The following is a 17,054-nucleotide window of genomic DNA, read 5'->3' as shown; positions in this document are numbered from 1 at the left end:
GTGTTCTCCTTTCAGTCAGGGGGACCAACAGCCGAAGATTAGATTGTCTGTGTTCTCCATTGGGATTTTACCTACCCTCTTTAGGTCAGTTTACTTGAGCATCTTGCTTGTAGTATCACAGTTTGCACTACTAAACTGAAAAGTACAAAGTATTTATTTACTGTTTATCACTTACAGATAATAGCCAAGCTTTAATGAGCAATTAGGCTGGGGCAAAGCGTCCTCAAGCAGTTTTTGCTGATCAGGCAGACCTCCATCAGGAAGAGAAAGGTCTGTTTCAATAGTTCTGTTAGTAGGATCTTCAGTTTTGCTGAACTGTCTGCTCCCCTGAGTGCAAAACCTTATCTCTGGTGCTGGTCAGATTCCAAAGGCTGACTTGTCAGAGATGCATGATTGTAAATAAATAGATAAAAGAAAGGAAAAATGGACTCATGGGGTTTTGTTTGTTTTGGAGCAGTTTTCATTACAAGTTGTTTATCATTGCAAACAGGAAGTAGAATTGTAGAATGATCTGGGTTGGAAGGGACCTTTAAGATCACCTAGTTCTAATGCCTCTGCTATAGGCAGGGGCACCTCCCACCAAACCAAGTTGCTCACAGCTGCATCCAGCCTGGCTTTGAACATCTCCAGTGTGGGGATAAATGCGTCTTCTCTGGGCAACCTGTTCCAGTGTCTCGCCACTCTCGCAGTAAAGAATCTCTTCCTAGTACTGAGACTGAACTGACCCTCTTCCAGCTTGAATCAATTTCTCCTTGTCCTGTCACTACCTGCCCTTATTAAAAGTCCCTCCCCAGCTTTCCTCTTCAGGTACTGGAAGGCTGCTGTAAGGTCCCTTCTCTTCTCCAGGCTGAAGAAGCCCAGTTCTCTCAGCCTGTCCCTGTAAGGGAGATGCTCCAGTCCTCTGATCATCTTTGTGGCCCTCCTCTGGACCTGCTCCAACAGCTCCATGTCCTTCTCTTGTGTTGGGGACCCCAGAACTGGACACCTCCAGATGGGACGTCACAAGAACAAAGTAGAAGGGCAGAACCACCTTTGTGGACTGCTGGTTGCATCTCTCTTTTTGCAGCTCAAGATATGGTTGGCCTTCTGGGCAGCAAGCGCACCTTTCTGGCTCGTGTTGAATCTCTCATCAACTGACACCCCAAATCCTTATCAGGGCTGCTTTCAAGCCATTCTCTGCCCACCCTGTATCTGTGCTTGAGATTGCCTTGACCCAGATGCAGGACCTTGCTCTTGTGCTTGTTGAACTGCACGAGGATGGCATGGGTCCACCTCTCAAGTCTGTCCAGGTCTCTCTGGATGGCATCCCTTCCCTCCAGCATGTCACTGCATCGCTCAGCTTGGCGTTGTCTGTAAACGTGCTGAAGGTGCATTTGATCCCACTGTTCGTGTTGCCTACAGAGACGTTAAATAGCATCTGTCCCAGCACTGATTCCTGGCAAAAGCTACTCATCACCAGTCTCCACTTGGGCACTGAGCCATTGATTGCAACTCTCTTTTGAGTGCAGCTGTCCAGCCAATTCCTTACCTAGCAAGTGGTCCATCCATCGAATCCATTTTTCTCCAATTTGGTGACCAGCATGTCACGTGGGACAGTGTCACGTGCTTTGCACAAGTCCTGGTAGACGATGTTGGTTTCTCTTCCTTTATCCACTGACGCTGTGACTCCATTGGTAGATGGCATATGTTCCCAGGGAGGATACTTCATTGGTTTTTTGCCTCTTTTTTTTTTTTTTTTTCTTGTCACTATTCTTACTACTTCAGCACTTTGAAGAAGTTGTGACAGTTCACAGAAAGCAAAACTGAAGACTCAGGGAGATGACAGGATCAGCTGGTAAACAGTCCCACAAACCAGAATAGAACTGCTTTTTTTTCCTCAATCTGTTTCTGGTCAGCATCCTCCCCCTTTGTTAACCTGATCCCACTGCATCTGGCAGATGAGTTTTTTCGATACAGTTCAGAATGAATTGTGTCACGTCAGAGAAGATGAGTATTACCATAGTAGCCAGTTGTACTCTTTGAGCAACTTTGCTTGTGTAAGGTTTTCAGTCTTGAAGTATTCTTCACAGCACAGTTCACTTGTGATGCAAAAATCATTCTACACAGAGTGATGGACTTGAGTTAGTAAAAAAAAAAAAATCATGTCTGATTGCTTACATGTTTAATACATGTGTACACACATGACACAGTGTATGCTTAAGAACTGGAAAGTGCTTTGCAGATGAAGGGGACAGATCTATTGGTAATGGCTGGTAATGTGTGTGTATGTCTGAAAGCTGGCACAGTTCACACCAGCCCTGCGAACTGTCTCCTGAAGATGTGTTCTCACATCATGATAGCTAACTTTCTCTTGCTCTGCTTATTGAAGAAACCTGCTCTGGGTGACCCGTAGTTGAGCAGGGGCTGGACTAGGAGACATCCAGATGTCCCAGCCTCAGCTATTCTGGAACTGTGATGAGTTATTTTATCTAAACGCTGTGATGGTTCTGATCAGTATATTTTAGAGCAGTCTTTGAAAACCTGTTACAACAAGGATAACAGAACCAGATTTTCCTGTTTGTCACAAAATTGTTTTTTAACTGGCCTCTGCTGTGCGTTTCATTTCCCTGTCTTGCGGAAAAGTAACAGAATATGGCTGTATGTGCCAGCTGTGAGTGGAGTCTTCAAAAAAAAAAAGTCACTGAAAGACTCATTTCAAGGTGTTTTCTCCATTTCCTTGGTGGAAAGTGTCTTCATGCTCTAGGGAGGCTGCTAGTGTGCCTGGTCTTTCATCCTCAGTGTGCACAGTAAGTAAAACTCAAGTCATTCTGATTCTTTTGATGTGTGTATATACATGTAGTGGTTTAGCTGCACACTTTACAGAGCTTTTGTCCTAGCAACACACAAGTTTTTCTTCATCTCTCTGTATGTGTATATGAAAAAGAACAGGCTTCATTTTTCTTCTCTGTTCTACTTGTTTTACTCAGTTGCAGTGTCAGTATTTCATTTGGGGGCTTTCAAATTTTGTTACATTATTTCACACTCCAGATTTTCATTTTTGGGAACTTCCTTGGGCCTAGTACAAACACATTGTTTCTTTGCAGCATGATTCAAACTTTTGCTCTTGGTAATGTTCTGGCATCTGTTGATGGTCTCTTGTAATCGCTCTAATTGAGAAGCAGCAGCAAGCACAGTGTGCTTGCTAAGCAGGCTTGCTAGCCATATGGGAGGGACCTTGTAGGTGTGTCTATAGACTCTTCTGGATATAACATTGAGATATTGGTCGTAAAGTGGCTGATTGGAATTTGCTCTCATTAACCTTTTTGCTTGTTACTGTGGATGCCAAGCACTGCAGCAGCTTGTTGTTATGAGTGGAGGAATCTGTTGCTGCTTTAATATCATTTTCTGTGCAAGAAATCACTGACTAATGCTGTCCACTTAAACTAAATTGCACTGAATTAAAGTGAAGCATCTTATTGAAATAGGGATATTTTCCTGTCTATAAATACTGTCTCAGTCAGCATCTGTGCTGCCTTCTAAACCGGGAACCTGAGAGCTATTGTTGGAGTTAAGAGGCTTAAAGGTCTCTAGGGATCTTCTCTTTTTGGTCTGCTGCCAAGTCTTTAGCCTGTAAAGCTTAATAGTCCTTCAGGTATCATTCTGCCTCTGTGGAACACCAGCTAAGCAGAGCTAGCCGGGAGACACAATGCGTAAAGGTAGCTTTGTGCTTCCAATTTCATTCGGGATGATCTGCAGCACGTTGCAACACATCTCTCTTGTACAGACTGTTGTTTTGGTGTGCGGAGGCTGCAGGCAGGGCTGCCCTCTATAAGCAGAGCCCAGCACTGCCCTGTGTCAGGGCTGAGCAGCTCCAGAAGGGACCCGCTGCTGCCAGAGCGGGGCGGTGAGAAGTGCTGGCTGCGCTCTGGATGAGGAAAGGGGAAACTGCGGTGCAGCGGCAGCTGGGGGAGGGGGTGACCATGCTGGAGTGGTGCTTGGGGAGCTGCAGCCTCTGGGAAGCCCGTGTGGGATCAGCTGGGGAAGGATGTGGAGCAGGGACAGCGGGTGACCATAGAGGAGCAGGAGAGACAAAGCACTGTGGGCTAAGTCTCCCTGTGCTGAGTCTGTTTTTTCCACAATGGCGATTGGTGAGAAGTCTCCCTATGCTTATCTTTACTCTTGATCCCTTTTCCGTCATGTTCTCTCCCACTTCCCCTTTGAATAAGAAGAGTGAGAATGGTGTAGAGGAGTTTAGCTGCCCGCCGTCGTGAAAACACGCCTCAAAGAGGTGATGAGAAAAGCTTTTCGTCAAACTAAGGAAGAGAAAGCAAAGGGGAGAGAAAACAGAGCTAGACTTTCCTTGGTGAGGCGCAGTGACAGGACAAGGAGCAGAAATGCTGCAGCTCAGGACATTCACAAGAGTTTGGAAGAACCCTTTTTTCGGAAATGTAAGCCTAATGAAATTCTGCGCTCCCTACCCTCCAAGAGCTTCTCAGCTAAAATGCAGGAGGCTCCGGGTGACCGAAGCTACTGGCCCTGCTTTGAGCTAGCAGTTGTATTGTATGGCCACCAGGGGTCCCTTTTGCACTAAAGTTGCCTTAGTCGCTGCCGGTCTCCTGCATTTTGCGAGCCGTACTTTGCACTGCGCCCACTGCTACTTCTCAGCAGTGATATTGCTTGTCTGTGTAGCTGTGCTCTGTTCTGGAGTAACTCTTCGTGGAGGAAAAAACTTGATTTGTGCATGGATAAAATGCTATGCTTGTTGAGGGGATTTTGTAATTGCTGAGGGAGTTTAAAGTGATTTGAAAATACTGATGCACTGCCTGCAGCCCTTTCTAGCCTAATTTCATTGGGTTGTTCTTTTGTTGTTTTTTTTTTTTTTTTTTTTTTTTTAAAAAAAAAGGACTTTTGGAGTCTCCCCTTAATACAAGATTCCACTTAGATCTTGCTCTGTTGCATCTTCAGGCCTTAATCTGTCTTGATTCATATGGGGGTGAGTGTCTTTACCATAGCTAGATCAAAGGCTAGACCTAAGATTTTATTTTTAAATAGTCTGTACTTATAATCTGAACTTTCTTTTCCTTTGATGTTTGTTGGTCAGATAACTAGAACTTTCTAGACTATGGTATTCTATCCGTTTTATTTTTTTCCTCACTATAAAACCAACGGTTTTAATAGTAATTTAAGAAGTCAAATAAGCATCTCCTGGAGTTTACCCTCTAACTTAAACTGGGAATAGCAATTTAACTTGTAGCAACATGTTGTAGGCATGGAAGCCTTTGATTGTCTTGTTCAGTTTTTGAGATACATCTTTGATTCTGGGACCTTTTCTCTCTCCATCTCTCTCTCCCTCCCTCTCAGAAGATTCCACTTTGGCTTAAAATGCAGTGATGTAAATTTTTTCACTTCCATAGATTTTAAATTAAAAAAAAAAAAAAAAAAAAAATCAGTTTTAAATCCAGAGCAGAGGACAGGCTCCTCAGTATTACTGTGTTCTAGAATAAACAAATTAAGTTTAAGATCTCTTGCAGAGCCGATGATCTCATGAAGTTTAGCATGGAGCCAAAAGAAAAGGAAATGCTTAGTTACACTAAAGTTACTTTGGTTAAAGTATTTAGAGAAGGCGAAGAGAAAATATGTTGTCAGCTTTCCAAAGCATAAAGGGGTTATATGGAGAAAATGAAATCAAATGCAGAATGAAATGTCAAAAAATCAACCAGCACAGATTGCTGTGAGGAAAGTTCTGTTTGTCTGTGGTGAGAAATTCTTCAGCGTGTGAAGAGTTGATGGTCTCTATCTTTGGAAACCTTCTGAATTTCATTGATCAAGGACAGGAGCAATTTGATTTGCGTTTGGTGTCACCCCAGCTTTTGTAGATCTCCAAAATTCTGTGCAGTTTTCTCGTGTTGTTAGGGAATGATGAAATGTGTAGTTGGTTTCACTTCTTTTGTCCTTTCTGTTATGTATCTGTACGTGTTTTGTTTTCTGCTTTTATCAAGGTAAATAGCAGAGATGCGTAAGGACTTGATGCAAGTTCCACAGGTTTGAAGTACTTGATATAATTTTTGTACACTCTTACCTTATAACAGATACATACTTTTCAGTATATGGATATCTGGAGGACACTACCTTTTACCTCCATCCTGTTAAGAGTAATTTTGCGTGTCTCCTTGGCTTAGTGAGCCTTCTTGAAAAGATTCAGGCCCAAAAGTTTGTGGATTCAGCACGGATTCCTGAAGCTGAGGATTCATGGATATGTTCATTTGCCTTCTTATGTTGTCTTCTTGCTGAGGTTCTTGCTGGAAGTATTACTGCTCTGGTTTTCACTGATAAAGAAGGGTAGAGATGTGCTGCCTTGAGTGCACAAGACTGCTAAAACATTCACAGTGTCATGCTTAATTTTTTTTTTGTGAGTAAAATCTTCTGCCACTTTTGGATATGATTTGTTCTTGTGTATAGAAGACCTGTCTCTAAGATCTGTGTAACAGCTTGCTTTTGCACTAGTCTGGAAGATGCAGTGCACAGAAAGTATATGAAGTGCTCTTGTACAGTTATGGTTTAACACATCAGGCAGCTGAGCACAGCAGAGCCATTTGCTCACTCCTTCCTGTACGGAGGTAAAGGGAGCAGAACTGAGGGGGTGGGGAGGGGTGGGAGGAAGAATACTAAGAATGCTATTCTTGGGTTTAGATAAGGTGCATGGTTCTTTTCACAGTAATCATCATCTTTGTAATTTTTTCCGGTGTATTGGAGCTGAATTCTTGTCTCTGTTGATAAAGAGAGACAAACACAGTTCTTGTTGTGTAAGCTAAAGCTTCTCAGTCGCTCTGTTATGCTCACAGTTGTGTGTTTCCAAGACAAAACAGCAAAAAGTTATTTTTGCGAGGCTTATGAAGTTCTGTTGGTGTTGATACCACAATAAAGGCAAATATTAGGCCTGAAGAGTAGCAGATAATCTAGCTGCTCAACTTGTTTATTGTAGGAGTTCCTTTTGTTTCAGGACCAACATGAAAACAACTGATAGCTTATCGCCTCACTTTTACATTCTAAGTTAGGTTGTCTTGGTTGAAGCTGTGTAGCTATTGTGAGTTTGTTTCTGCAGTTTTCAAATGGTGTTTTCAAGGTTGTGGCTTGGACTGTGTGAGATACTCATTACTGAAACAGAGGGGAGACGTGGACTTGTGAAACATCTGGATCCGAAGGGAGGTTGAGGGCATGGTGCAAAGTGGCTTAGTCAAATTTAATATGAAACTTATTGCAATCCAGAAATTTTCTCCTTAATTTCGTAACTCATTAAACAAAATGCTTTTCCCTGAATGCAATAGAAGACTGCTTTTACGGTGCTACAGGACAGTATCTGAGATACACAATCAAATCTTCTTTCCCTTAGTGGACTGAAATGGAAATTTTGGTTGTAATATGCTTATCTGTGTGGAAGAGATCAGGAAGGGAGGTTAATGTGCAAAACACTTAAGTTTGTGGAGTGTGCCATCATCATCTGCTCCTCCTTGGGGAAAAAAGGAAATCTATGCACAGTCAGGACTTTTTTCCACCTAAGTAGATCTCGTATTTCTTCTCTACTATAGCGATGTACACTTGATATTCCCCCCAAACTGGAGAAGGAAGCATTGCAAGAAATTATTTGACTGTACTATTTGCCTTAAGCGTAGCTCCTTGCAGATGCTCACTTCCAAGTCTGTATAAAATGCACGTCATATAAATGTAATTGTCAAAATGCTCTAGGCTTAAAGATGCAGCTCATCATTAACTCTTCTTTTTGTTTCCCAAGGTGGAGAAAGTATGCACAGGTGATCAGACATACGGAATTCTTTATCCTACTAAAAGAATACCACCAGCAGTGAAAAGCAATACAGAGCAAGACAAGGCACCTCAGAATGTTACGGCTTCAAAAGTAGGCCCACTGTTGAAGACAAGCGTGGAGGCTGAGTCTGCTTCATGTAGTAGTGACTTCAAGCAAGATGTGGTTAATATCTTGGTGAAATATCCCAGTGGTCTCTGGGCTGATGCACTTCCCAAATTGTACCAAGACACTTACCAACGAAAATTTCCAGAAGGCATTCTAAATAATCTGCAGTTGCTCTCAGATATATGTGTAGTGGACTTTGTATCTAATGCCCCTCAAAAGGCCATCCTCTATGTGAAAACCCAAAGCTGCACTGATGAGAATCTGAATGTTGCTGAGAAAGTCCAGATCCCTGATGGTGTGAAGGCCGCAGCTGAACAACAGCATGAGGAGTCCAAGGACCAATATCCAGAAAGTGTATCATCTGTTCCTCCTTTGATTATACCATCAGAAGGACCTGTGTCCATCTTGGTGATAGAAGCAAACAACACTAATGAACTTATCATTAGGCAAGTTTGGTTTTTTTTTGTCCATATAGCGCACAGGTCTGCAGGACTTTGTTATTTATGCATGCTAACAATTAAACCTAAACTATTTTTTGTGTTGTATTTAAACGGTTTTTTTTTAATGCTGGTGAGCTGATGGATTTTGTCATTGGCTTGACTGAGAGTCAAAGCAGGTAGGACTTGCTATTGGAGGGCTTTTTTGAAATAATCTGACTGTGACATGTGGCAGCGTTCAGATATTACTCTAACAACTATCAAAGCATTTTTTTTACACTTATAACTAACTTGCTTCTAACTAGTTATGAGTTGGGTTTGTTCAGATTATACTGCAGTTTTATCTTTTGGGGATGGAGGAGCTTCCATCAAACTATTCTGGTTCCTGATTTGGTGGTTACTAGCATAGCCTCAGAGCATGGTGTAAGAAGTGGATTGTAGTTTCTGTGTCAGTATTTAAGGAAATGCTATGGTAAGCTTTCCTTACTTCGCTATTGGGATAACAAACTTTGTTTATATCTTCCTAGAACTTAAAAGATCAACTTTTTCTGGGGGGTTTATTAATTCTGAAACTTATTTCAAATTCAGCTTCATATTAAACAGGTTTATCTGTCACTTCAGAACTTGAATTGCATAGCTGCCAAGTAATACAGTGCATTGGTAGCTCTGTCTTTTGCCATTAGTTTCTACAGTTTTGTCTTTCACGAGGTGGATCCTAGCCAGGACCTTTGAGCACAGCTGAGCTAAGTAGGAGCACTTGTGATTTACTTACAGATCCTCTTGTTAATCATATGCCATCCATTTCCTCATTTCTGGCTGTAAATAGCACACTAGCCTTAAGGCTGAAATTTAGTCCTCCTTCTTCTCTAGCTGTCATTACTTTGTTGGCATGCTCAGCACTGAACTTTATTCATGTCAGTGTCGTTCTCTGAGGTAATAGTCATCAAGGCTGATGGTTCTGTGGAAATCCCCACACTTGAGACTTAAGTTCTTGTTGGAGAATGTTGGCCCCTTTGTTTCAGCTGCTGGCCTAGTTCCTGTAGTGCACTTCCTCTCTGTTTTTTGTGAGCAGATGAGTGTTCTCCAGATTGTATTATTTCTCTGGTTTTGGGGGTCTTCCCCGTGACCTTTTTCAAAGGTTCTGCTTCAGAACACTGTCTTGAAATAAGAAACCTTGCAGCCTTCCAGTGCTCTCCGTTTTTTTTGTCCCAGGTGAGGGAAAGGGACTCGGTTCAGGCTGGGAGGCATTAGTTCTGTCTGTCTCAGGAATGAGAAATGTAATAAATCTCTGGTTGCAGCTGCACCCTGGCTCTGGACAGCTGCCTCAATCCTGTCATTAAATGAGCGTGGCTGTAGGGGATAAAATGGAGTACTCTGCGTCCGTGGGCTGAGCTGTGACACTGATGAGCTGGTCTGCTTGCATTGAACTTCCTCTGAGGCAGCAATTCCTGAATTTTGTACCAGAGTTTTTGTACAGTATTAAATATTAAAATTTCTGGACTTGTCACCTTTACGTGGGCATTAGCTGCTGGTGATGAGCGTCGTCCTCAGTGCAGGACAGAGTGCTGGGAGATCTGCGTACTTTGTGCGCCAGGTCACAAGTAGACTTTAAGGGGGAAAAAATTTTTTGCCATGCCAAGAAAAAAATCAATACGTTTCTCTCATGTTTTTGAATGGAAAATGTCACGGTTTGCTTCACTGTGGAAACATAACGCCCCCAGTTCCTTTCACAGTGAAGGACCAGGCTTTCCTTGGCATGTTACTAGTCCCAGTTCAGACTAAGAGTGATGCTGAATGCAGACTTGTCTGGCAAGCTGTGTGTAACATTTTTTTGGAGGTTTTTTCCCAATATTCTTTCCTATAAATCATGAAAAATATTTTTTTCAGTTGTCTTTAGCAGCCAAAATCTTTGTCAGTAGGCTGCTTAGCTGCTACTGGAAAGTAGCAGGGCAGGAGGTTCTGCACGTTATTAAACTTTCTGCTGTAATGCTTCTCCTGTAGCTACATGTCCTGCTGAAACCAATGTCAGGAAGTAAACTTTTGAGTATTGTATACCTGCTCGTGTTGCCTGTCAAATATAGGAATAAGTTTTCCTTCTGGCTGCTGCATCTGATCTGTTTCTGGTGTGTTCAGAATGTTATTAAGGATTCATGTGGCAGACTGCTTCAGTGTGAACTGGAGATCAGCTGCCTGATCTCGGAATTGTTCTGATGGCTGAGAGTAAACAGCATGGGGCTTGGCAGGGATCTGTAAAGCTTTATTTTAGATGCCTTGTGCTCACGGTCTACAGTGAAAACATGCTGAAGGTAGTATTTGCTAGTGACAGAGTAACTCAGGTGCTCCTACAGTTCTTTTGTGCTTCATCCCGCATAACCTGCTCTTACTGTCAAATTCTTCTGTGTGGCTGTAATAATCAAGTAAGATTTGTTTCTAAAGATGCGTGTTAGATTCTGTGTCACTGGGCAGCGTTTAGCACTGAACAATAGCTCTATTTTGTCAGCCAGTATTTTCCTCTTGCCCTGTGTTTGGATACAGATGCACATAGAATATGTTTGGATATATCCATGATTTATTAATCTATTAATTTAGAGGATCTTGGGTTTTTATTCAGCTTTTTGACATTTCATGCTAACTCTCGTTTGTTATTTTTGTTTGTTTGTTTGGTGCTTTTATACTGAAATGATTGTAGATATGTGGGCAAAGATTATTCTGGCGCTCAGGAACAAATGGAAGATAAAATGAAAGCATACTATAGTAAGAATTCCAGTGCATCACAGATTACTTGTCCAAGCGTTGGGCAACTTGTAGCTGTGCACACTGAAGAAGCCTGGCTCCGTGCTCAGATAGTTTCTGTGGAGGACAAAAGATTAAAGGCAAGTGATTCTTTGTTTTGACATTTGTAGTAAGGCTTGAAACAATTGTTTCTCCCATGTGCAGTCAGTTTTCAGGCATTCTGTGTTACTTCATTCTTTCCTTTTCCAACCTGAAGTGCTTCTGTTTTCGATTAAATGAAAAACTGAGGACATTTTAAAAGTTTCTTTTAAGTTGTGTGATTGCCAAAATTAAATGGCCATCTACAAGTTAAAATTACCACCTTTGTTCATGCAGTTTGAGGTCGTGTGCTGAGTCCTTCCAGCACTGCTCCTGTGGAGAGATTCTGTCGGAGATGATAGCTTTACAGAAACTTTGGGAAGCTTTTCTGTAAGACACTGAACGTCTAAATAAGGAAATGAACATGAGATTCGTGGTGTTACACAGCAGTAACACAGTGAAAACTGATGTGCCTGTTCACTGGATGCCCAGAACACAGTAGCTTAATACATTTTCCATAAACTCAATAGCATATATTTAAAAGCATATTATTTATTTCTTTTTCCACTGTCAGGTGTATTATGTTGACCATGGCTTCAGTGAGATTATTGAAAGCAACAGGACGTACAAACTTCACAAACAGTTCTGCTCACTTCCATTTCAAGTTGCAAAGTGTAAACTGGCAGGTAAGAGAAAACCAGTGTTGATTCTACAGACTTACGGATTGAAATGCCTGGGAGTTGTGATGCTAATGTGTAGTTACTCAGAGTACTAGAACCCATCCAAAATAGCTAAAAAATAGTCTGTAAATAGCTATAAATAACAATCCAAGCAGATACAGACAAGAAAGGTTCTTGTCTGTAATCCAAGCAGAATCCAATCCAAGCAGAAAGACAAGAAAGGTTCTATAAAGAAACCTTTTTGTCAGAAGACCCCAGTGTCTCTCTAATAAAGCTTAGTTGTTTCTGCACTTATCTTGGATGAATTACCTTCAGGATCTGCAAGTCTAAAGAGAACACCCACTGTTGTATGAAATAGTGTATAAGCTTAACTGCTCCTACCACAAATGCAAATTAACATGATCTGTGATCTCATTCACTTATTTTAAAGTGATCCTTCTCCACTCAGCGCTGGCATATTTCCTTGACCCTGCTGGAAGTTACTTAACTGCCTAAGACTAGTGGGCATTTCTAACTTTTTAAGAATGCTTTATTTTGTTTTCAATATATGAAATTGACAAGAATGACCCTTAGTGTATTTTTTTACTCGGATGCATTTCTTCATTTTGTCTACACATTTGCCTTGATTCTTTGATTGTCTCTGAAGAGGATCTTCTTTTCCCCCTTGAAGACAGGTTTCTGCCCTAAGGGAGGCAGGCAGTAGAATGCAAGTAGAAGTCCAGTGGGACATTCCAACTGCCTCCTGATTCTTAGAAGGACTCCTCTTTCAAACAGTCCTCATTATTATATTTCCCTTCAATAAAATGATTCAAAAAATTGTGCTCTGCCTTACAGGGCTGGAAGTATTTTGTGATGATCCTCTCCTAGTAAAGGCTGTAGAATTGCAGACATACTGCAAAATATTTGCTGTGGAAATACTGGAAAGGAGTGATATTCCTCTTTTTGTTCTGTATGACACTTCTGGAGAAGATGATATCAACATCAATGCAACTTGTCTGAAGGCTTTGTATGACAAGTCTTTTGAACTGAACCTGCAGGTACTGTCTGCCTGCTTCCTATTTAATTCATTGAAAATCACTGACCACAAAGATTTTTAACGGGCAAAAAAAACCAGCACTCACAAATTCACAAACTGTGTATGTTTTGTTTTTTTCTTTTTACTTACTAAAATCTTAGGTAGATACACTATATACGAATGTCAGAGTAACCAGTATTCTCTCAGATGGAAACCTGTATTGTCAGCTGCCATCTGAAGGCTTGTCTAAGCTTTCTGAAGTCTTGCAGAAGATAGAAGACTATTTACTTCACAAGGTAGGTGTGCAGTGGAGGAGATATGTCGCATCATGTGGTCTTTTTCTGGTGTATCAGTCCTTTTCTTCTATAAAAGCTCAAGTATCTGAGGCATCTGTGTTGTCTGTTTAAAAAAGCTAAAAATTCTGTGCCATCTTCTGGGATGCAGATGTGAGAGTGTCTGTTGATGCTCTTGGAAGTTCTCTCCCTGTGGCTTCGGTAACTACTACTATATTTCTTTGAGTAGTTACAGCAGTAACAGAAGTGACCCATAATGAGAAGCTTCCTATAGAAACTGCTTTGGTTTGATTAGGGGGAAAAAAAAATTCTGTGGAGGATCTGCCGTACTTTTTTTCCTCAAGTTTTACCTACATGCTGGTGTTCAGGTGTATAAACAGCTCACAGCACGCTTTGAAGTGACAGTGGAAGGATTGTCTAAAACAGAACCAAGGTCTGTGCTTTTCAGCTTGACTTTGGTCTCGTGTGCTGCATGTCTGTACACTTAGCTTTTAAATGTGGATCCTTTCAAACAGAACTGATGTATAGGAGGTGTCTTTGAAATAATGAAGTTGCTTTAAAGCAGACATATGACAGAGAAGTCTGATATCCTACCTGCCCTTAGCAGACATGCAGCAAACCTTACTAGATCTGAGGGTTTATGCAAAGTGAAGAAATCTGAAGAGAGTCTAATTTTTTGATATCTAGCTGAAATCATAAAATGCAGATCCTTGAAAAGTCAGGCACGGTTAGAACCACTTCTTGTAAATCCACCTTTTCAAAATGTTTTTAGGTATGTTCCTGTTGTGGTGCATGCTCCATTTGGAAACACCTTAATATGTTTCAGTTACCAAGAGTCAGTTTAAAGCAAACTGAACAATGCAGGAAGCAATATAAAGTGTACACTGACAGTTTTAGCAACATAAAGGCAGGCAACTAGTCAGATTTTCTAGACAGAGTGTACAGAGCCTTTCATTGCTGTAAAGGACAGAAGCCATTTTGACTCCACAACTTGTCTTGAGAACTTAATGACACTGAGATGTGTGTGATTGTCCAATGGGAGTTCTCTTCTTGCTTTTTATAAGGTAGCATTTGACTTGTTGTCTTACTTAGGGTCATCACAACAAGTATCAGCCCCATGAGGCTTTGAGTAAATAGTAAATCTGTTTCTTTAAACATCTTGGCATTTTATATATATATAAAGTTAGGAACTTCATTTAGCTATTACAGTTCCACAGCTTTTCAGAACATTAAGGTAATGGTTGCTGGTTTTTATATTCTTTGCTTCCAAACACATTTTTGCTGGCAATTCATAGAATCATAATGGTTGGAAAAGACCACTAAGATCACCAAGTCCTGCCATCAGCCATTCCCACCATGCCTGCTAAGCCGTGTCCATGAGTGCCACTTCTCCATGTTTCTTGAGCATCTCCAGGGGTAGTAATTCTTCTGGGTTGTAGAACTTCCCTGGGCTGTATACAGAATTAAAGCTTTACTGACGTGATAGGAAATACTTCTGAGGCTAGAAAAAAGCTTTACAATTTGAGATTAAGTGGTTGCTTTCCATAACTGTTTGTTCTGTGAGTGGCTTTTGGAGCAGCTAGTTAAGTGCTAGTGATAGTTCTGTGCATTTTAACTTTTGGTTTTGAATTTGCAGGAGGCATCTGAGTTTAATGTGTCACAACCTTTCTGTGGGAAAATCTGCTTGTTTCATTGCAAAGGAAAATGGACACGAGTAGAGGTAAGAGGTATTCAAAGAAAGGCAGAAGTTTTCCTACACAGGAAAGACTTTTTGCTGTTCCCCTAAATCTGTCTTCTTACTTTCCTTGAATCTGCTCACAGTATTTCATCTTCCTATCTTATTTCAGATAACAATAATTCAAAGTAGACGGGCGCTTGGAGTTCGCTTCATGGATACTGGAACAGTTGCTTACGTAAAAGTATCAGACCTTAGAGAAATCCCATCACAGTTCCTGAGAGAAGTAATCAAAATCCCTCCCCAGGTATAAAGATGTGTTAAAGCTAACCTGCCCTAGATTTCTTGACCGTGTCTTAGTGCTGCTTCTTACAGGCTTATGTAAGGAATTTTCTTTGTTACTAGTGCTCAGCATTGGAGTGTGTTTCATTGTGCATCTTCTCCCCGAAATAGGTCATGATGTAGTCCTGCGTACTGGCAGGATGCTCTGTAAATTTGTGTGAGTTATGATACTGGTTTTGCATGTTTCTGTGTGTCACACCTGAGGTCTGCTCGCAAAGTAACACATCCTGTTTCATTACCTTGGCCCGTGTTGTCAGAGGTGAATGTCGGTGGTACAGCAGTTGAGGTTGAACCTCCTCACTGATATCCCAGTCCATGTTGTTGCCACGTGACAGATGGCAGCAAAGGGGCAGCCCTGACAGAATGGTGCCTGGCGTGGAAGTGTGGACAGTGCAAAGATGGGAAACTGAATTCCTCCACGCGGGGGTAAAGGAGTGGAACCCATTAACATTCATCAGCACTTGGTGAATGTTTAAGGAGACCAAACAGTGAACATGAGCACAGAGATGCAATGGTGGTGTGTCACCTCTGCAGGCTGTTAGGAGTGCAGCACGAGGGCTCTTGTCCATGACTGATGGTGACCATGTTGAAAAACAGTGTTTTGTAGCTGAGAGTTTACTCTGTAAAATGGTGATATTGTGCTCTTCGTGTCTGTTGCAGTTTCCAAGGAAATAAATGGGAGGCATTACTTTTGGAGCAACCTACGTATTGCTGAATCTATGGGTATTAAGTAGTGCTCTGTAAATAGAAATGCATGAACTACTTTCCCTGTTGTTGTATACTTAATTCTCTTCTCAGGCTGTAAAATGCTGCTTAGCAGATCTGCCTCCTGACGCTGGCATGTGGACTCCTGAGGCTGTGCTGTGGCTGAGAGACAATGTAATGGATTATCCTGAATTCAGCATGCAGGTAAATAGTCGAAATGCCTGTGTGGCCTGAAATCCAGAGGGAGATGAAACTTAAACGTTCATCAGAATTTATCCGTTGTGACGTCTAATAGTTTCTAGCCAGCTCTTGGTTACGTTTGCTGTGTGAAGTCCTGTTCCTGTCACAGTCAGAATAAGAATAGCTGGCTCGTTAGAAGTCTTTTTCCTCCCAAGAATGTAGCAGCTGATGGCTTTTCTAGTTTTCCTGTGCCAGTCCAGTGATATGCAGTTAGTGATCTTATCAACTGATGATAAACACAGTTTTTGTTTCGTGGTAAGAAAATACATATGTGTTCTGTCAATCTTAAATCCTTTCTATGCCTCTTACGAGAGGATGATGTTTTTGTATTGGCCCTGGAAAGCACCTTTGCTTTGTCTGTTTGTTTTTGTAATCCAGTGTGATTTCATTATCGTATACTATTTTGTTTATGGGCTTGTGTTATACTTGAGATGGTATTTTTCCATTGGCAGCGTTCAGTTAGCTAAGAACATCCTTCTGAAGGAAATATTTTTCCTATCTAGAAACTAAACAGAGCTGATTTCCTCCTAAAAATCTGAGTCCATACATTGTTGCAACAGTTTGAGAACGTGTTTTGTAGCTTCCCTGTCCATTTTTGCTTCCTTTAACACAAGGACTCACGATTGAAACGTAACTCACATAGTCTGGGACTGGTGAGTGTTGCAGCTGGCTCCTCTAAATATCCTCTTCAAAGATGGTTTGAGTGTGGTAATATTTTTTTGCTTGTTTCAATAGTGTAAAAGAGGTGTGTGCTTAAATTTTGGAAAGCTTTTGTTCCTGTCTCCCGTTTGCTGCCTGTAAGTAGCAGTAACTGGCTCTGGTTAGTAGAGAACGCTAGAAAAATCGTCAGAAGAACCTGTAAAGAAATGTTACAGGCTTTCTCAAGTTCCAATTTCAGTGGTTATTGTCAGTGATGCTAGCTGCTGTCGGTAATGTCTGTTGCTAAGTAT

The 17,054-nt window shown here is 41.4% G+C and overlaps 1 protein-coding gene across 1 annotated transcript in view; it reads left to right on the top strand.

Moving 5' to 3' along the window:
- TDRD7 (tudor domain containing 7) overlaps nucleotides 1-17,054 on the top strand; it is a gene marked incomplete at both ends in the record, with an annotated part of 35,768 nt that overhangs the window by 14,905 nt on the left and 3,809 nt on the right. Inside the window, 8 exons of the mRNA XM_079548586.1 lie at nucleotides 7,769-8,352; nucleotides 11,033-11,216; nucleotides 11,729-11,840; nucleotides 12,669-12,871; nucleotides 13,011-13,145; nucleotides 14,779-14,862; nucleotides 14,990-15,124; nucleotides 15,958-16,068. Of these exons, the coding sequence (XP_079404712.1) occupies nucleotides 7,769-8,352; nucleotides 11,033-11,216; nucleotides 11,729-11,840; nucleotides 12,669-12,871; nucleotides 13,011-13,145; nucleotides 14,779-14,862; nucleotides 14,990-15,124; nucleotides 15,958-16,068 (1,548 nt within the window). The remainder of the gene's footprint in view (nucleotides 1-7,768; nucleotides 8,353-11,032; nucleotides 11,217-11,728; nucleotides 11,841-12,668; nucleotides 12,872-13,010; nucleotides 13,146-14,778; nucleotides 14,863-14,989; nucleotides 15,125-15,957; nucleotides 16,069-17,054) is intronic.

Source organism: Tetrao urogallus (assembly GCF_951394365.1).
Source record: "Tetrao urogallus genome assembly, chromosome: Z".
Classification (NCBI taxonomy): domain Eukaryota; kingdom Metazoa; phylum Chordata; class Aves; order Galliformes; family Phasianidae; genus Tetrao; species Tetrao urogallus.
The sequence above is the reverse complement of the archived record's forward strand: the minus strand, read 5'-3'. Positions and strand labels throughout refer to the sequence as shown.